At 39.6% G+C, this 21,034-nt stretch overlaps 1 protein-coding gene across 1 annotated transcript in view; it reads left to right on the top strand.

The window, feature by feature from the left end:
• Positions 1 to 21,034, top strand: part of MTR (5-methyltetrahydrofolate-homocysteine methyltransferase) — a 47,439-nt gene that overhangs the window by 8,193 nt on the left and 18,212 nt on the right. The window contains exons 8-21 of the mRNA XM_086743944.1: positions 1,203 to 1,297; positions 4,744 to 4,844; positions 5,197 to 5,258; positions 6,056 to 6,123; positions 7,181 to 7,257; positions 8,404 to 8,516; positions 9,945 to 10,085; positions 10,750 to 10,935; positions 11,511 to 11,690; positions 12,700 to 12,816; positions 12,915 to 13,055; positions 16,931 to 17,020; positions 17,613 to 17,765; positions 18,332 to 18,439. Coding sequence (XP_086600070.1) covers positions 1,203 to 1,297; positions 4,744 to 4,844; positions 5,197 to 5,258; positions 6,056 to 6,123; positions 7,181 to 7,257; positions 8,404 to 8,516; positions 9,945 to 10,085; positions 10,750 to 10,935; positions 11,511 to 11,690; positions 12,700 to 12,816; positions 12,915 to 13,055; positions 16,931 to 17,020; positions 17,613 to 17,765; positions 18,332 to 18,439 — 1,632 coding nt within the window. The remainder of the gene's footprint in view (positions 1 to 1,202; positions 1,298 to 4,743; positions 4,845 to 5,196; positions 5,259 to 6,055; positions 6,124 to 7,180; positions 7,258 to 8,403; positions 8,517 to 9,944; positions 10,086 to 10,749; positions 10,936 to 11,510; positions 11,691 to 12,699; positions 12,817 to 12,914; positions 13,056 to 16,930; positions 17,021 to 17,612; positions 17,766 to 18,331; positions 18,440 to 21,034) is intronic.

Raw genomic sequence — 21,034 nt, 5'->3', positions numbered from 1 at the left:
ATTTTACTTCACTGCTAGTGAGCTTTGAGATTGCTTTCATAAAATGTCTTTTGTTAGGCAGATTAATTTCTTGAGCAGTAAAGACTAGTTTGGAGGTGTCACTGTGTAGATTTTTCCTCTGTTCACAACTTTATGCTTTGTCAGCAATGAGTTTCCACTTTCCTGTCATTCAAGTCAGTTAGCACTGAGAGTTCTCTGATTACATAGAGTTGGCTTATGGTCTTTATTGTCCTGAACAGAGTGGTCAGTGAGCTTGGTTGCCTCATTCTCTTCTTCCTTTCCAGTTCAATTATGTTAAGAAGTACAATTCTTAGCACAGCTCTCTCTAGGATTCTGCTGGTTGCCTCCTTTGACTGAGTAGTTTGAAGGAAAGTAGTATCAATATTAAAGAATATTTTGGAGTAAATAATGGATTTACCTTTGCACAGAGTCTTCTAAACTCATTTCATCTTCTGGAAAAAAAGATCTGTAGGCTTAGGAAGGCTTTCCGGGCTTGTTCAAATATCTCCTGAATTCTCAACTTTGTAGTTGTTAGTTGGAGTCAAGACATTATCTATTATTTGCAGATCTCTCTCTGATTAGTACTTAAGAGGTGTGATTATACAGGTTAAGACTTCTGTCTCCATCACAAAGTTGCAACATCTGATGTTACCTTGCGACAAAAGGAGTAACTTTTTTTTAAGGCCAGCCTCTTGTCTCCTGCTCCCCCATTAACCACTACCAGACAACCTAATAGCAATCCTGAGACCTGAAATAACACAAAGGGGAAGGTAGGGAGAATGAGGAGGATAGGAGAGGAGCTGTGACTGCTTGTAGCTGCCTAAACAGGTAGCCACTGCAGATTGGTTCAGAGGCCATCATCAGAGTGATACCGTGGCACTAATGCTACGTTGCTACTGAATGGTTCATGGTAGTTTTTTTTGTTTGTTTTTTTTTGTTTTTTTTTTTTCCCTTTTTCTACCCCTGAGAGGCAGAGGGGAGCAAGAGAAAAAAGACTAGTGGAAGGTTTACCTTTCCCCTAGCTGAAATATTTAAACATTTACAGGGAGGAAAGAGTTTTAATTTTTCTGTTTGGGTTGTGCTCCACTCAAAGTGATGAGGCACAGGTCCCTCTGCTTTGACTTTTAGCAGTTCAGCCATTTAAATTATTGGTTTTATTGTTAATTTAGTTCTTCTTCTTTCTCTGTTCAATTGATATTTAGATTTCTGGAACCATTGTGGATAAGAGTGGGCGTACCCTCTCAGGCCAGACAGGAGAGGCATTTGTCATCAGTGTTTCCCACAGTAAGCCACTTTGGTAAGGAAATATATCTTTTGCTTAGTAAGTTACCTGTAGATTGTGATTCTTCTCTATTTCAACCCCTTGCCTGCAGCTAAATGGAAGCTATAATAACTGTGATCATATTTAATCACATGTATTGCTAACGTGTTCTTTTATCGTTTCCTCAGCAGAAACTGTTTCTAAAAAACACGGAATTTTTAAGAAATTGCTCTAAATAATCTGGAGTTTTGTGTTCACAGCAGCCACCAAAATCACAATTAGGTCAAAGCATTTAAAAAAAAATTCTGAAACTGTAGTTTGCCATCTCCTACTGTCTCAGCTTGTGCAAGGAGCTAATTTCTGGTAGGGGCAGGGCTTACCTCTCTTTCTTAGAGGGGAACAGTGCCAACTCAGGATGTTTCAGGGTGGCTTGAAAGAGCAAAGCATAAGATTTAATTCCGGTGTTCTTTTTACTAAACTCTTTCAAAAATGTATGTGTTCCCTGAGTGTTTTTCTCAAGGATATATGTTGTTTTGAGAGCTCCTGATGGTCCCATTTGCTTGCATTGTTTTCTGTTCAAGCAGAAAAGTTGAAATAAGTATGATGTTAAAATCTGTGAAAATGCATAATATAGCAAATTTTGGTCATTATGCAAGGTTTTGCACATTAATTAGAATATCATTCCCCGTTTCTCTATTCTTCTGTGTTTCTCTGCCATATTCTACCTCCTTGCATCCTCTTCCCTCTTTACCATTTCTTCTCTCAGGCCGATTCTTCACACAAAAACTTACACCGGATATAGATGTTTTTTCCGAGAATAAAACTTAATTCACGATTAGCAGTGCATGTCATGCACGTTGTGATGAGCCATTGTTTGTTTTTACAACAAAATTCCAGCTAAAACACGCAATCTGTCATCTCAGTGATACAAAAGCAGAAGACTGCATTCACAGCTTTCCTGACTGCCCTTGAGGCTTCACTTTTCCCAGACCAGACGGTGCTCCAGATATAACATATGGAGCCTCTTGGAACAGGGTGGTAGTTGACTCCTTCTCTCAGCATCTCAGCCTAGTGATCCATATTTGGCATGAGTCTGTCTCAGATAATCTTTCTTCTCACTCTCTCGCCTCTGAAGAGGAGAGAAGGGCACTGGAGCAGCAATCAAGAATTTATTAAACCGTATTTCATAAAAGCTATCTTATGGGTCTGAATGCTTAGGGCCTGTTTCTTGTCTATGAGAAGGCTACTGTACAGCACTGTGGCAGAAGGGTTTTAGTTGAGGGAGCAGAATGCATTTAATGTTGTTTCTGTTGCCAGCTTGGTACAGAGTGGCTTTAGCGTTGTGAGAAAGCTGATTAATAGTACTATTCTAGGGGTCACGTTATATGCGTTCGCATGTTTCCATTCGGGTTTTGTATGTCCTGTTTAGAATGATGTGTTGTCCTTAAGTCAGTTTGGTTTGGAGCCCTCCCTAAACAGTGTGCACTTTGTGTCCGGTTGATGTAGGTAGTAGCTGAGAAACTCATGAACTGTGCTTAGTGCTGAAAGATCTGTGGCAATCTGCTTGCTATGGAAGGTGCCCAGATGTAGCATGAGTTCCCTTCGTGTTATTTTGGATCCTGTGATTGTTTCAACTGTGGCAGCATTGCAAAGACATACACTGAGTTTAGGGTGCTAATATGGTGTTTGTTCTGGTCCCAAGGGCCCTCTGCAGCCTTAGCTTTCACAGGAGCTGATGTGTGACTGCTGTGAAGAGATGAGCAAGGGAGGGAGATGATATTTAAGATGAGAGTGTGAAGGTTATTACACTAGGGTAGCAGTGATAGCATACCAGCAATCTAGTTCAAGGGTGCTGGCTCTTAAGGCATGGTTAATGGTTTGCTCTTGTCAAATGTTTTCTTCCATGATGCTGTTGAGTGCTGTGGGGAGATGATACTGGCCACAGAAGATACTTTTTGTTTCTGAATGAATGTGTGTGTGTGTGCTTAGTTTGACTTGGCAGTTTTGAAATAGGTAATGCTTGGATGGTGTCACGCTCATAGACATATTTGTCAGCAACCCCTATAGCGGGTAATCATTCAGGCAGTCTGGAGGCCCAGCAGCTAGTAACTCAAGTGAGAACATGAAGAAGTGCTTGGTTGGTGAGTATGCTGGCTGCTTTTACGGTATCTCTTTGGTAAGGTTAGGTAAAAGAGAAGGACAGATGAGTTTGTACTCAGAACCAGAGACAGATGGATATTAAACGTGGAAGGGAGAGATAGAATCATAGAACGGTTAGAGTTGGAAGGGACCTTCAAAGGTCATCTAGTCCAACCCCCCTGCAAGGAGCAGGGACATCCCCAACTAGATCAGGTTGCTCAGAGCCTCATCCAGCCTGGCCTTGAATGTTTCCAGGGATGGGGCTTCCACCACCTCTCTGGGCAACCTGTTCCAGTGTTCTACAACTTGCATTGTAAAAAATTTTTTCCTAATATCCAATCTAAATCTACCTCCCTCTATTTTAAAACCATTACCCCTCGTCCTATCACAACAGGCCCTACTGAACAGCCTCTCCCCATCTTTCTTGTAGGCCCCCTTGAGGTACTGGAAGACCGCTATCAGGTCTCCCTGGAGCCTCCTCTTCTCCAGGCTGAACAGCCCCAACTCTCTCAGCCTGTCCTCATAAGAGAGGTGCTCCAGCCCTTTTATCATCTTTGTGGCCCTCCTCTGGACCTTCTCCAACTGGTCCATGTCCTTCTTGTGTTGGGGGCTCCAGAACTGGACACAGTACTCCAGGTGGGGTCTCACCAGGGCAGAGTAGAGGGGCAGAATCACCTCCCTCGACCTGCTGGCCACGCTTCTCTTGATGCAGCCCAGGATGCGGTTGGCAAGGGCGCATTGCCTGCTCATGTTGAGCTTCTCGTCCGCCAGCGCTCCCAAGTCCTTCTCCTCAGGGCTGCTCTCAATCCATTCTCTGCCCAGCCTGTATTTGTGCCTGGGATTGCCATGACCCAGGTGCAGGACCTTGCACTTGGCCTGGTTGAACTTCATGAGGTTGTCACGGGCCCACCTCTCCAGCCTGTCAAGGTCCCTCTGGATGGCATCCCTCCCTTCCAGCGTGTCGATGACACCACACAGCTGGCTCCTTTCCAGTCTGTCATTCTCATTCCGCTTGTTCTCTCTTTCACCTAGAAAATGCAGAGTCCTTGTGTTGCTGTCAAAACGCTGCCACTTTCCTCCTGGATTTTGAAATGAAATCTTGACTTACTGTTCCTAGTTCAAGTCAGTCCAGTCCCCTTCTTCCTTGTGCTTTTCTTCCACCTGAGGATTCTCCTGTTGCACAGTCTTGCTGTATTGATGATGATGATTAAAGAAATTGGAGAGCAGGTTAGTTTTGTTGTAGATGGTTGCAGGAATTAGCAGTTGCCAGCACTAACATTTGTCTGTTTTGTGTTTAAAAGGTGCTTTTGCCTCAAAATAATTTTTGAAAATTTATTTTCCAGCATAGGCTTAAATTGTGCTTTAGGGGCAGTTGAAATGCGACCATTCATTGAAACAATTGGAAAGTGTACAACAGCTTACATCATCTGTTACCCCAACGCAGGTGTGTTGCTGCACATGTTCCTATGCTTTCAGGCAGATGAAATGTAACTAAAGCATTCCATCTCGTTAGCAATAATACAGTTGAATTACCTTGAAGGGATGATTGCTTTTATTATTAAAAAGAGATGAAGAATATTTTAAACTACTGAAAGTAACTGTTGTTAGTTCTGTGACAGTAAACCCAAAGTGCTCTCTTGCATAATTGATAACCTATTGAGTAATGATTGCAAGGGTGATGAGGCATTTCAGTCCTCATACAAGTGCAGCTACTTTAAATATGTCTTTTTATGGAATTTAATTCTGCTATTGTGAGCTTTAAACAAATTATAATACTAGAAAAAATGTGTTTCAAGGTCTTCCCAATACTTTTGGTGGTTATGATGAAACTCCAGAAGTGACTGCCAGGCATATAAAGGTATGAAATATTTTTCATGAATGTGTCATATCAGATATACTAGTAGACAAGAGTTCTTTGCTTGCATTTTATGTGTGTTTGTTACAGTATTGTGTGGGTTGTTTTTTTTTTGGTTTTGGTTTTTTTTTTTTTTTTTTTTTTTTTTTTCTGAGATGGCTCTATATGTCACTTGGATTGTTTATAGATAATTTGCTGAATGATAGTGATTTGAGATACCAGGTTAGGAAAAACTACTTAGGAAACTCTGAAAAACCTTAATACTTTTGTGTCCTACACTAAATAGTTTTCCTGCACTTTAGTTTGAGGATATTACTCATTTGCACTCCTGTGTTCTTTCTTTTACATTTGGAAATTGTTCAAAAAGCCGAGCAGTTTTTATGAACTTTAGAATTTTAGAGTTGTATGTATAGGAGCTGCTGCTGCTGGTATTCCAGTGCAGGATGTGTGGCTGGAGGTGCTGCGTGTTCATTCCCTTTTATAATACAATGTGATTAGTCTTTGGTACTTATCTAAGTTTTCATCTGGGACTTCAGTATAAAATAGGCCAGTTCAAAATATAATTTCCTAAAATTAGGTGTTGAAATTGTTGGTTAGCCTTGGGAATCCACTTCTCAAAACAAACTCTAAAGAGAAGAAATAGTACTAATTGTTTTTTAATTAATTTTTTTTTTCTTGTGTTCCTCCTGAATTGCTTAACATATGGAGGAAAAAAAATATAAATATATGTATAAAAATGTATATGTAAAAGATACCTTTATTAACTTGTAACAAAATTATATTTCCCTCCCCTTTTACAGGATTTTGCGTTGGATGGTTTGGTTAACATAGTTGGAGGTTGCTGTGGTACTACACCAGCACATATCAGGTACGTCATCAGTTACAGCTTTAGCTGCACTGGGCACTAAATTCAGTGCTGCTTCTGTGGAGCAGTATTCCATAGCTGAAAAGATGGGTCACTTGAATGCCAACAGTAGCAATATATGGAGTGGAAATAACCTGGCTTTCATAGCTGTGTGTATCGTGAAGAATGAGTAGAGGTATCATTCAAACAAGGATTACAGCTCTGTTGTTTTGTCATATGAAATTGTTTTGCAATTACTCCTCGCTCTTTACCAATGGATAGAATAGACTTCCCATCTCTTCTCCCTTACACCATACATTCTTTCTCTTTCTGCCACTCTTAGCCACAAGGTAAAACTTAAGGTTTCCTTTGATGGTGGAAGGAAGGAAGATGTGTAAGTGTGGAGAGGAAATGTCTGAACAGGAGATCTGGGAGCGGTGTACAGCTGGTGCTAGTCCTGGGAAGTCAGAAGGAGTGTTTCATATCTTTCTCACTGAAAGTAGGTCAGTGGGAAAACCTGCCTTTTTTTACCCGGACTTGAAAGAGAAGGGGTCTGTGTGATTAATTTTTATGCTGATACAAACTTGGAAGAGATAGTTTATGAGTGTGTAGAGGACACCATGTGTCATTTCTGATTGAAGAGGTGGACGTGAACACCATGAATCATTCTGGCGTCTGAAAAAAATGTGTCTCAGCACAGAACAATGTTTGTCCCTTTTTTTTTTTTTTTTTTTTCCTGCAGTCTTGAGCAATTGCTTGGCTCAGCAAATCATGAATGCAATAAGAGTCAGTGTGATTGAGGACTGATTCTAATATCAATCAAGTATGCCATTGGCATAGTATCTCATGTTCTGTATTTGATAAATCTTCATCTTTGTACATTCCCTGCAAATAACAATGATAGGATCTTCTGGGAGTATGTTTTTGCCTTTGGCCACACAAAGTGAAACTAGATAATTAGTCTTGTCTGCTACAGAGCTAAATTGGACGTGTAGATATATGTCTAGTATATTCTATTTGTGTCTTGTCTGGAGTAGTTTAATCTAAAACTTTACTGTGCTTTCCTCTTTCTGTAACTCAGGAAAATTGCCGAAGCTGTGAAATTCTGTAAGCCTCGTGTTCCACCTTCTCTCTCTCAAGGATACATGCTGTTGTCAGGTAAAACGAAGTGTAACAGTTGGAACTTTCTAACTCATCCAATCAGACTTTATAAATTTATTGCTGTTTTCTGCTGATCAGAATGGCAGTATGAGTTTCTATCCTACCTGGATTCAGCAAGCTTATGGATGTGTAACTGGATCTAAATCTTACTGCTTTGGCCAAAGGATTAATGTAACATTTTATTACAGTCTTGTATAATATAACCAAGCCAGCATGTTGTACTCTGCAAGTCTCAGACACATTGTAATGGGGAGCAAGTATCTTTATCCTCACTTGGGACAGGGGAGGTGCAAGCACAGAGAGATCAGGTAATACTGACTACAGTTGATGGCAGAGCTGGGACGAGATTCTTGTTCACCTGCTGTGAGGGCACTGCCCTATGTTGCCTCAGATGTTGATCCAGTAGAGTGTTCAGTACAGTACTGGGACAGTGTTCCAGCAGTGCATCCAGGTCTAGAATGTTTTAGCAAAGTCTGGATCTGTGTGTTCCTCAGCCAGGCCTTCTTTTAAGACTTTGGGCCATGTATCCACTAAAACAGTACCTTCTTTTTGGTCTTTTTATTCTCAAAGTCAAATCAATTTAGCATAAATCAAATAAATGATGGTTGGCCTGTGGTTTCATGCATTAGCTTATTCTGTTCTGCTGTAAGGTTTGTTTGCCTCTGAGTTGCCCGCTACCCAAGGGTCTCACTTGGCTTATTTCTCTGAACTTGAGTACATGGTGAAGAGCTGTCCTTGTTTGTCAGTCAATTCAGTGGGCTCCATCTCTGGTGGAGGTAGAGTCATGAGATAACATAGTTGGAAGTTGAGAGAATGTGTGTATGTGCATATATGTAGATGCTTAAAGAATTGTAGCTTGACGTCATTTTATATTGGACAAATTAGTTGTTAATTTCTGTGGGTCAGGTAAATTATTGGCTGTCATTGCAGAAGGATAGAAGTCTTTTGCATATGTGTTGGAAGTTGTTTCATTACATTTCTTTGCTAGTTACCCATTAGATTTGTGCACATCCTGATACACTGAGAAATCACTAGTCTTAAAGAGACACACACCTATTTCACAGTTTAGAAAAAGGATTTTGTCTGTCTTATACAGTTTTTCTTTTCTGTTTTTACAAATACATTCAAAAATATCTTTTTCAGGTCTGGAGCCATTCAGGATAGGGCCATACACCAACTTCGTTAATATTGGTGAACGCTGCAATGTTGCGGGATCACGGAAGTTTGCTAAACTCATCATGGCAGGCAACTATGAAGTATACATTTTTTTAACAATAATCTTTGTGACTGATGGTCTGACTTTTCATTGCTCCATTGCACTGTTACTAGTTGTTTGTTTTGCTGGCACAAAGCACTATTCTATACCAGTTACAAGAGTAAGAAAACAAGGAGAATTTACTTTCTCTCCTTTGTTTCCGTGCTTACCAGCTCCTAATAAGTTTGTGAGAAGGGTTTTACAAGGGTGGGTTTTTTGTATTTGGTTTTGGTTTTTTTTTTTTGGTCTTTTGACAAGTGTTACAGGAAACATGACTTTCCATTTTTAATTAAGTTACATAGCTCATGATGATTTAGAAAATGTCCTGGTCTGTGCTGGGTCTAGGAGTGGATTTACAGAGGAGGGAGGAAAGAAAGTGAGTGTAATCCCTCCTTCAAACACATGGAGCGCATCTGACTTGGGATAGATTGTGGTACTCTGCAGCCCTCACTCTCTTTCCCTCCCTTCTCCAATCCTGGGCAGCATTATGGTGGCATCTAATCGTTATATACTTTGGTCACTGGCTCCAGCACGCTACATGAGAGTTGCTGCAGAAAAAGGTGCTTAGAAGGTAATTGCTTTCTCAAAACAGCTGCAGGGCAGAAATGAACAGGCTGGAGGGCTTATTCTTAGTGGTGTAAATTGTTACTGTAATGTTGTTCAAGCAAATAGTAAAGTGACATTTCTTGAGAGCTGAGACTCTGCCCCAGAGTATGCTCTGCTGTTCTCGTTGATGCAATCAAAATTAAAACCTTAGTTTGTTTTTTAGGTAGTCTTAAGCTTCTAGAAGTCATGAAGCAGGTTAAATAAAAAGAACTTTGAGCACGGGTTGTTGGGGACTGTGAGCAACTAAAACCCTTTTTCTTTTTTGCCTCCTCAGTCTGCAGAGACAAAGAAGAGAAAGTGAACAGACATGGGTGTTCAGATAATTATGTGGGCCAAAGGAAAAGCTTTAGTATTTCCTTCTTAGTGCTTAGTGATTATTCTGGAGCTAGAAAAAATGTCAAGCAACCTCCAAAAATTAAGTACTCTGTGTTATAAAACAGGGGAGCTTGTGATGCAAGACCCTTATTTCATACCATCATAGAGACTGTTTTCCTGTAATCTTGTGCAACCAGAAGTCCTTGTTACCATGCAAACCTTAAATCATTAAATTAAGCATGTGACCAACTGTCTGAAATCAAAGGCACTACCAACACATTAGGTCTCTGGTGTCATGTTTTGTGAACAAATTAGTTACCATTTATGCCATACATAAAACTTTTGTACATTGTTGTACTTCACAGACCATTTCCTTATTCTCTTATGAGATGTCTTATAAATTTTCAGTTTTTGGCTGCATGCTTAATTTGGAGAAGCGAAATGTTATCCTGAGAATGACTAGGCTGTTTTCTCCTGACTTGTTTTGGTTTTTTACTTTCTTCTTTAGGAAGCCCTGGGTGTAGCCAAATTGCAAGTTGAGATGGGGGCCCAGGTTCTTGACATCAATATGGATGATGGGATGCTGGATGGCCCTGCTGCAATGACCAGATTTTGTAACTTGATTTCTTCAGAACCTGATATTGCAAAGGTTGTAATCGAGTCATTCCAAAGCACAATAAAAAACATTTTATTCAGTTGGAAATTGCCTTTCAGAAAAATTTTATATTGGTTTATTTAGTAACTAGTTTAGGTGCTTAATAAGCAGATGTAGGTGACCCTCAAGAGAAATAGGTACTGTAATAGGGAAGGCCTTTGGGGGAAATGTAGATTTTAGCATTCTCTATCTGATTTCAGCTAAATTATATGCCAGTCCTTTTAATGACTTAGAAAAGCTGAATGCGTGTTCCTTTTGCAGCAGTTATGAGCCGTAATCTATATATTAGCAGTGCATAATGATATTGCTTTCCACAAAATTTAAAATTGCTATGGGTATAGGATGGTTTTAAAAGATACTTCTGCAATGTGCATTCTCTAAAAATGACTATCTAATTCAGAAACATAAGACCATGCAAGGAGAAGTAGAGGTCTCTCTATAGTATGTGATGGAGTTGCCCTAGAAGCTCTTGAGTTAAATTTGCTCTGAAATTTGCATGTAAAGCAAAGTGAATCTACAAATACCATCTGGAAAGTTTTTATTCATAAATACTGATTAATATTGTGTGCATTTTTATGTGTAAATGGACAAATAGCATGTGGAATTTTAATTCAGAACTTGCATGTATTCCCCTGGCTTACTTCTCTGTTATTTACAGGTGCCGTTATGCATTGACTCTTCAAATTTTTCAGTGATTGAAGCAGGTTTGAAATGTTGCCAAGGGAAATGCATTGTAAACAGTATCAGTCTGAAGGAAGGTGAGGAAGACTTTTTGGAGAAAGCAAAGAAAATTAAGTTGTATGGAGCAGCTGTGGTTGTAATGGCTTTTGATGAAATGGGGCAGGTGAGTGTTGCTTTAAAGGAGAGGTATTTTTCTTATGGAGTGCAAGACTTTTGTGCAAGACAAAGTTGTTTTGTTTCATTGACACAGGTGGTTCAAAGAGGTCTGTACAGTCTCAGCAATAGCTTTGACCCTCCTATCTAAGCATTTCTTGTGCTGCTCACATGTTTGAGGAATTCAGGTACTACTCTAAGTGTAGTTCTGCTAGCACAAGAGTGTGTCACTTGGTGTTCAGCCATGCTGAACTCTTTCTTTCTTCACAGAAGATGTTTTTAGTTCAGAAACTGAGAGTGGAATCTTTGGAAATTAATTTAGTTATGTCAAAAACCACCTGTTAAAATTTGATAGGATGATGAAATGTTGGGGAACAAAGTTGTTCTTAATGAGTTGAATCAAAACTCCAGGTACAGGTGTGATGATATTTTTAATACAAAATTTTTATTAATGTTAGAAAAGGATTATATATGATGTTCAGATTCTCACTCTTAAGTGATAACTGGAACCGTAAAATATTTCTGGGATGGTTTACTTTTTGTATTGTCCATAAGCTTCATGTCACAATTCTTTTTCTCCACTAGGCAACAGAAACAGAAACCAAGATTGCAATCTGTTCCAGAGCTTATCACCTCCTTTTGGAAAAAGTGCACTTCAACCCAAATGATATAATATTCGACCCTAATATTTTGACGATAGGAACTGGAATGGAAGAACATAACCTATATGCCATTAATTTTATCAATGCTACTAAAACCATAAAAGTTAGTTGAAAGCTTATTTTAATTTGAAGTATTTTGCTAAGATTATTTAAAAACCCAAACCACCACGAACCAGAAAACCACCTCCCACCCCCAAACAGTAATAACAAAACACTGCTGCAAAATGATACACATCTTAAATTAGCAAGGGAGACTATTCCTCTGAAGTGCAGCCACTCCCCAATATTGCTGTATTTCCAGTAGAGGAACTTCAAATAGTTCTATAAATATATTAAAATCCATTATCTATACTGTAAATATACAATATTAATTAAATGAGGTAACAATCATATTCATGTTCTAGCTAAAAGCACTTCTTTGAAGGTACATGAAAACTGCCTTTTTAATTTAATTAAATTTCCATTACTGTGGAAGGGATTTGTGCAGTAACCTCACTTTTTATTTAGCCAAAATGTGTATGAGGAAGTACAGCAGTGAAGAGCATCACCTGAATACAGCCGAGGAAGCCGCACTGTTTGTGTTTCACAAGGCAACTTGATTGGTCTGGAGATGCTCTGTCAGTAGCATCTGGGACTTGAACAGCCCCAAGGCTATTTTTTCACCACAGCTTCTGGAAGGGAAGCTGCACCCTTGAGGTTTGCTGCTCAGCTGCAGCCTGCTCCTGAGACATGCAAGCAGGCAGGTTGGCTGCTCCTGTTTCCAGAGGAGTTGGGGGTGGAAGAGCCATAAGTAGATCTGTATGGGGTAAATCTGGATTACTGCTGTGGGAGTGCTGGTACGTTTAGAATAGCACCTATGACTCTGGAAACCATGGTAGTTGCTTACACATAACTAGGCTGGATCTTTCCTTTTATTTGTTTCTTTTTCTACAGAGATTTGAATTGCTTTTTATGAATCTGAGTAACTAGGAGGATCTGGAACAGGGAAGAGAGAAAGGATGCATAGCCAATGCAGTGCAGCGCAGGGACCAAGTGCTTTATGGACTGAATGCTTTGCTTAGGTTTCTGTTTTGGAAAGCATTTTTTAAAAAATCTCTGTGCAATTCTTATAGGAAACACTGCCCGGAGCCAGGATAAGTGGAGGTCTTTCCAATCTGTCTTTCTCCTTTCGAGGAATGGATGCCATTCGAGAAGCAATGCATGGGGTGTTCCTTTACCATGCAATTAAGGTATGATGTGCTTTTGGCTTCTCTGTATTTGCACTTGGCAGATGTACAGTGCTGTGTCTGACAGCCCTGACTGGGGGATTCTATGTGATTTTTTTCAGTACGGCATGGACATGGGAATTGTGAATGCTGGGAGTCTGCCAGTGTATGATGATATCCACAAGGAATTGCTACAGCTGTGTGAGAATCTAATCTGGAACAAAGATCCTGATGCAACAGAGAAACTTTTACATTATGCTCAGGTAACTTCAAATTTTAAGCTTTGAACAGTAGTTAGCTCAGCACCTGGCCTTTAACACTACCTTCCTGATCATAGGTAGAACAGCCTGTGAACTGCATGTTCAATCTAACAGTGAGTATTAGAAGTTACTAATGATACTACACGTGGCTAAATTATTAATGTAGAGTAAACTATGAACTGTGTGATAGATTGAGCCTCTGCAATTTCATAGGTGCCTTGAAAGAGCCTGTACCAGAGTTCTTCATGTGCTTCAGGAGACTAAGCTGCATAGGCATTCTTTTAAAAAAACAAAACAAACAAACACAAAACCAATAAGAAGCAAAAAATCCCCACCAAACTCCCCTCAAACAAACAAACAAAAAAAGCCGTCACAAACAAACAAAAACCAGACAAAAACGAGAAAAGGCCAACCCACGACTGAAGCAAATCTTGATGCTGGAGCTTAATTGACAAGTGCACTGTGGCAGACAAAGTAAACTTGTCTCTTTTGGTGGTAATGATTTGCTTGGAGTATGTAGAATCGTAGAACAGTTAGGGTTGGAAGGGACATTTAAAGGTCGTGTAGTCCAACCCCGCTGTGAGGGGCAGAGACATCTCCAACTAAATCAGGTTGCTCAGAGCCCCGTCCAACCTGGCCTTCAACGTTTCCAGGGATGGGGCAGCCACCACCAATCTGTGCAACCCATTCCAGTGTTCCACCACCCTCATTGTAAAAAATTTTTCCCTTATATCCAGTCTGAATCTGCTTCCTTCTATTTTAAAGCCATTACCCCTTGTCCTGTCAAAACAGACCCTGCTAAAGGGTTTCTCCCCATCTTTCTTATAAGCCCCCTTTAGGTGCCGGAAGGCCTATAAGGTCTTCCGGGGGCCTTCTCTTTTCCAGCTCAGCTCTCTCAGCCTGTCCTCATAAGAGAGGTGCTCCAGCCCTGTGATCATCTTTGTGACCATCCTCTGGACTCGCTCCAACAGGTCCATGTCCTTCTTATGTTGGGGGCTCCACAGCTGGATGCAATACTCCAGGTGGGGTCTCTCATGAGAGAGGAGTAGAGGGGTGGAATCACCTGCTGGCCACACTTCTTTTGATGCAGCCCAGGACGTGGTTGGCTTTCTGGGCTGCAAGCACATGTTGCTGGCTCATGTTGAGCTTCTCGTCTAACAGTACCCCGAAGTCCTTCTCAGGGCTGCTCTTGATCCATTCCCTGACCAGCCTGCATTTGTGCTTGGGATTGCCTACGCTCAGGTGCAGGACCTTGCACTTGGCCTTGTTCAACTTCATGAGGTTTGCACAGGCCCACCTCTCCAGCCTGTCAAGGTCCCTCCTGGATGACATCCCTTCCCTCCAGTGTGTTAATCGCACCACACAGCTTGGTGTCGTAAATATGTAAAAGGTGAAGTAGTTGCTTGCGGTTCCTTGCTGTGCCATAAACTTCCAGTGCATGTAATTCATGTCAAGTGTGAGGATCAGCTGTTTAGTGTTTTTGAGATGCTATAATGATGGTGGTGATAAAAGACAAAAATTACACACCTGAAGATTTCCAGATTATCAGCTGTAAGACAACTGGTGAAATCCTTTTCTAAGCAGAACTCACATAAAAAAAAAAAAATATCTCTGGGTTAGGTGGCTTTTAGAGTTAATCACACAAGAAGGTTTGCATGGCCATTTTGTAGCTCCTGGAGGTATTATTTCTCTGCATAGCTTCGTTTGGTTTGTAATTTGCCCTATGGTGGTGCATGCTTTTTAGGAACAATGGCAACATGTTGAAAACCAGTACATGAAGACTCTCCCTACCGCTTGTGCTTAGACTATCTTAAATGGTGCTCTTGGTGTCTAAGCAATTCATCTAGGAGTGATCTTGTCTGTACAAGCAGGGTTTTACCATTAGGATATACAGGGTTTCATAAAGAGGAATTTTAAAAAGTGGAATTAAAAGGGATTGCTTACACGGCATTTCTGCAGGGGCAGAATGTGAATTTAAGTGAGCATGAGAAGTAGAAATAGAAGTGGATGATGACTTCTAGGTCTAGAAGTTTGGGAAGCCATTGTTGGAATCTGCTTTTATTCATGGTGGTAGTTTTATTGTGGGAGTAAAACAGGCCCCAGCTGCAAAAAAGAGAGACACTCTTGATTCAAGATATCTTTAAAAGCTCTGTTAAAATTCAACACAGAATATTACAACTTTCAAGTTTTCACTGGAGGTAAGCATCCTGATTTGTGTTTCATCTTGGCTCTGGACAAATGTGAGCGTCCAAATAGATAGTGGCTTACAGCCAATGAAAAGGATTATTACATAAGACCTTCCTCTGATGTAGTGGAATTGAATGGTTCTAGATTATTTTGTCTAAAGGGGTTTTTTAATGCAAAAGTGTGTTCATTAGTCAGTAAGTGCATATGTTCTTTTTATTTCCAGTTACTGCAGTTTATTCTGCACAAAAAGCATAGAATGTGTAGTCTCATTTCAAGTATCGCACCTCTATAATAGAGCACCAGTCAAGTTTCTTCCTAGTTCCTTCAGGTAATAGTAATGTACCTTGCTAGTTGCTTGTATGCTAGACCTGTGGGGAAAACAGAGGAACTTAATCCTTGCAGGTTTAAGAGATCAGTCTTAATTTGTAGTTTAAAAAACACTTCCCATAAACTGCATAGCTGCAGACATTCTCAAACTGAACCTTTGTCTAATTTATGGCAATGGGAGTTTTGCTTCCAAAGGCACTTTTTTCATACTCAGCATGCAGTAAAATCATCCTGTTTTTAAAGACCTGCATGTAGTGTTTACCACTGTGGTCCCTGCATGCCCACACTATGGCTTCATGGGTTATTTCCAGGTTGGAATAATTCCCTTGCTCAAGTGTCTGGCCAGTGATTGAGGAGCACTTGGTACCTTTTCATGGAATCACGGAAGGGCTGAGATGGGAAGGGACCTCTGGAGATCATCTAGTACAACCTCCCTGCTCAGAGCAGGGTCAGCAAGAACAGGTTACCCAGGGCCATGTCCAGTCAGATTTGTAATGCAACTATGGATGGAGAGTCTACAACCTCTCTGAGCAACATTTTCCTCCTTCTTTCATTCCCATTTTACAAACTAGACCTATGGGAGGAATAAATATATTTTAAAATTTGCTGATGAGCACTCAAAATTATAGGAGGTTTGTGAGGACTGAAAGATGTCGGATTATGTCAAATAACCGAGGGAGGAAAACAAGTGACTTGCCTGAAGTGTGGTGACTGAAGCAATGGATAGGGTGCTCTTCCATGAGCCTTCCTAGGGTGGGTGCTTATGAGGTTTCTTGCGTTGTGAAGCCCTGTCGGTTTTGTATTCGTAGCAAAAGGGACTGTGAGTGTGAGGCAAAGAGAGTATGCGAGGGTTTGGGATGGTCTATATGCGTGAGAAACAGTAGTTCTGTAGGCTGCCTGATTAAAAACACATCTGTGATATGGAATAATATAAACTATTCCAGCAGAAACTGAATTAGTGCCAATTTAATTAGAATTGTAAAATGAAGTGTACTGTGTGGGCCAGGAATCAATTTAAATTATGTTCCCAGAAGTAAAACCCTGAGGATTAGTCATTTCATTTTTAAGAGTGTGAAAAATATTAAACTGCTCCCTCTTTTTTTCCCTTCTTTTTTTTTTCTTTTACTTTGTTTATTTTGTTTACATCTTCATTGAGGTATACTCTTTGGGATGTAGACCCCCTAAGTGTTTGTAGTGTATTACAGGTGTTTGCAATATAATTTGCACATACATAAAAAACTTTTTGAATAGTCTAAAGTTATTTTATGGATCAGTACTTAAAATTATCCTCATTTTTCTAAAAGTAGAGTCCATAGTTATACTTTTTAGGCTTGCAAGCTGCTATAGCTGTCTTTCCTTTTCAGAATCATGCTCAAGGAGGAAGAAAAGTTGTACAGACTGATGAGTGGCGGAAAAGCTCTGTGGAGGAAAGGCTGGAATATGCTCTCATAAAGGTGAATCTGTGCAGAAAATTGTCCTGCCTACCAGCTTCCAGAGACATATCTCAGCCCCTTAAGGGGCACCTTTGGCTTTAAAAGTTTTTCAACTGCCATTCTTTTAAAAGCTATTGATTAATATGTATTTAATTAATATATTAACTATAATAATAAATAAAATTGTGGTCATTTGTCTTTAAACTTCACAAGCTGAAATCTTTGACCTTTGATTTTTTTGTTCTGCTGGTGTTGGTAGAAACATATTGTTTTTACTTTCTAGGGGTTTTTTTGGTCCTTTGACGGTACTGCATTGAGTAGCATTTCTGCTGGTGAAGCAATCTTTGAGTGTTTGGTTTTTCATATGACATGGTTAGGAAAAACAAACCAGCTTGTTTAATACTGGGGATTCTTGCTTTGAATAACTTTATATGCCTAAGAACTACAATGTTTTATTTCTTAAGAAAACCTATTTTAAATAAATTTGAGATATTCTTGAAGACTAGTGATATCTCAGTTATCTGTTTGTACTTCTATTGTGATTTCTTTTGAGGGAAAAGGCAACTAAATAAAAGCTGTATATCTAGCAGGCTTTTTAATTTTTTTTTCCTAGGGCATTGAGAAGTATGTCACTGCAGATACAGAAGAAGCAAGATTAAATCAGGAAAAATATCCTAGACCTCTAAATGTAATTGAAGGGCCTTTGATGAATGGCATGAAAATCGTTGGTGATCTTTTTGGTGCTGGAAAGATGTTTCTGCCTCAGGTAAAAAGAAAATTATTTCATATGTTTTCCTATTTTGCAGAAACGAGCATTATAAAATGTAGCCAAAGCATTCTGTGCTGGTTCTTTTTTCAGATATTGCACATGAATTGTGAAAATTCAGGTGCTGCTAAGAAACGGCCCTAGTTTTTCTTTACTTTGGAACTTGAACTTCTTTATGTAGTTTTACATGTTTGTTTCCTTTCTTCTTGAGTGTTTTTGCTTTATTTGAAATACAGGGGTTTTTTTAAGTCTGGGCCTGGGAAAAAGACCAAGAGAGAAAAAAAGATCCTAAGAAAAATTGCTGTGTTTAGCACCTTCCAACTCTGGACCTATTTGTAGCTTCCAGTTCTGTTGTGAGTGGTCTGAACCGTTGCACTGTGAAAGTGAGTGTTATGCGTCCTTAGTCCAGTAGGGCCAGCTGCCTGCTACCACAGAATGCTCTGCAAAGCTGGAATCTGGGTTTGCAAATGAAGTTTTGTTTTGTTTTTGAGTAGGTGTAAAAGAAAGCTATGAGAAATCTGAGGCTTGATCTTTTTTATTTTCCCCTTCTCTGTTTATGTGTGTAGGTGATAAAGTCTGCTCGAGTTATGAAGAAAGCAGTTGGCCATCTTATTCCCTATATGGAAAAAGAAAGAGAGGAAAGGAGAGCTGAACAAGGCAGCATAGAGGAAGAGGCAAGACAGTCCTTTATGCTGTAACTCTTTCATAGCGTGCAATGACAAAAATGGAAAATAATTTTTGCTAATGACATTTATTCAGCTTTTGTGCTGGGGAGTTGATGCATTCATATGTAAACTGACAATCTTGGCATAATTTGAAGTAGGTCTGAAATTCATAAAGTGCAGATTTTGTGGAACTCTGCTTGCTGTGTGCCTAAGCTGTTGTCACGAGTTTCCTGAAGGATGCCATAAGCCTTTGTAGACCCTTTATACCAGTGTTACTTATTTCTTATATTTTTGTAGGCATTTAATTCCAGTGTTATTTATTTATAATACTTCTAACTTTGTGGCAAATTTTGCCATTTGCTTCTACTACTCCTGCCCTCAGTGAACTATGGAACTCCTTTTTACATGTTCAAAGCATGTTACCATGTTTCTCTATTCAGCTCTTCCCTTCCCCCTAGCCCTGACCATTCTCCTAGCTAAACAAACCAAATTATTCCATCCTTTTTCTTCATAGAACATTACTTCAAGACCTCATCTTATGACAGAATAGTATACTCATTGCATGTGTAGCCATGACCAAGTTGCAGGGGACAAGTGTTTGTAAAACCAGGGTCTGAATACAGTTGTCTTTTCATATGTGTGCTTTTCCATCAGTTTCTGAAAACTACTTCTAATGTAATGTATCAAATTGAAAGTATTCAATGATTTTCAGATCCTTTATAGCATTTCCTATTTCACAGCCAACAGTTGGTGATGCCTGAGAAAAGTTTTATCAAGTGCCTGTGCGTATACTAGAAGTAATTCCTTCCAAATTCGGTTAATGGAATACATGGTAGGAGTATTGGAAAATGAAGATATAGGATGTTACTTGTTTCTCCATACTGGCAAGATTCTATTCAGTAGAAGAGAGAGTTCTGATAAAAGGGGAATTTGTCCAATTCAAATACTCATGTCTGCTCTTTTCTTCTTAATTTATAATGTGATAGGTGCTACAGTTTTGCTTGTTTAATGTTTTTCTTCTTTTATTTTGCCTGACTGTCAAATTTAGGTTTGATGTACATTTACTTTTCTTTAGTCCTGTGGAACCTTACCTTGTCTTCCTGAGTTCTTAGAGACAGTACCTATTACCAGAACCTGGTATTTAACACACACAAAAAAAAGGAAGCATAGCGGAATTTCTCTAAACTGTGATATTTGTGTATTTCCTTTGGTTTTCCTTCTGTGGATTTTTTAATGGTTCCTAATTCTTCCCTTGAGATCTTGCACTGTATCATTCCATTTGCTGTAAATCTGTTATATTATTGTCCAGCATAAATGTAATGAATACAGCAAATAATTTAGCAAGAAAAATTACATGATAACAAAACCTGACTAATCTTAGTGGAAGAGGGAGAATGCCTGTCTCTCTTTCTGTGTTCTTTCTGGATGTGAAGAAGTTGTCTTCTCTCCAGTATCTCAAGCAGATCTGGCTGTCATGAGTCACCTTTCTATGTGTCATCTCTCTCCTGCTCATGCTGTTCTTCTTTATTTTAATTCAGATAACAATGCTGGTGTTTGGCACCTTCTGGTTTGTTCTGATGCTGTTTAAAGTCAGTGAAAATCATTACACCATTGCTTCCATGAGTACTGGATTAGGATCTACTGTGAACTTTCTGGCACTTCATTCTCTGGCTAAAGAGAAGTGAAGTGGAATTTGAGTGGTTCTTCAAAATATAGGAAGCATTCCGAAGAGATTGTGAGATATTCTGTATAGCTGAGGAGAGCAGGAGGGGAAAAAGCAGGGCTCCTGTCTGTCCTCCTACTTCCTCTGCCTTCTGCTGGGCAAGGCAAATAATGCTGCCTCCTTCAAACGTCACCGTATAGAGATTTGGTGAGAGAGGAAAAAACAGCTGCATCTGTCTCCAAAGTTAGATGTTGACTTGAAGGAAAATGATTTGCAGACTCTGGTAGCTGATCAGTCTGATGTTACCCAGGCTACTGTAACCTCCAGGACAGTTTTAGTCACAGACTGCCAGGAAATGTAAAGCATTGATAGTTACATTTGAGGATAAATAGCTGTGGCTGTGGATCTCTATCAAGATTTAAAAAAAGAAGTTGTTTGGATGTGTGCCCAGAACTTGAGGACCTCTTTGCTTGAGACAATTGAAATCACAGTGTGCCCTAAATAGGGTTTATTTAAAATGGCATGTGCACTGGCCCATGTTGTTTGCTGCCCACCACAGAATTTTCTTCTTTACATGTGGAAATATTTTTTTTTTTTCCCTTGGATGTCAATCACTAGTTAAATTATCAGTAATTATTTGGTATGATACATGCGGGCAGGACTTTTTGTTCTTTCCCTAGTCCTTGATTAATCTCCCATTTTCTCTCGCGTCCAGCAGTGTATTTTCAGCTGCAAATTTTTTCATTGATGTATTAAGATGGCTGACTTACAGACCTCTATTTTCCCTTCTCTGTTCTTCTGGTCTCCTGTAAAACAGGAGCACTGGGGAGCTAATAGGTTTTAGTTAACAGCAGCATTGGTGGGGATCCAGGGATTCTGTTCAACGAATATGTTAGGACCATGAGAAATGCTAGTATCACTCGTGGTAATGTGTAAATCCA

The sequence above is a fragment of the Chlamydotis macqueenii genome, chromosome 3, assembly GCF_036417535.1.
Source record: "Chlamydotis macqueenii isolate bChlMac1 chromosome 3, bChlMac1.mat, whole genome shotgun sequence".
NCBI classification, from domain to species: domain Eukaryota; kingdom Metazoa; phylum Chordata; class Aves; order Otidiformes; family Otididae; genus Chlamydotis; species Chlamydotis macqueenii.
Note: the sequence above shows the minus strand (reverse complement) of the source record. Positions and strands in the feature narration are given on the sequence as shown.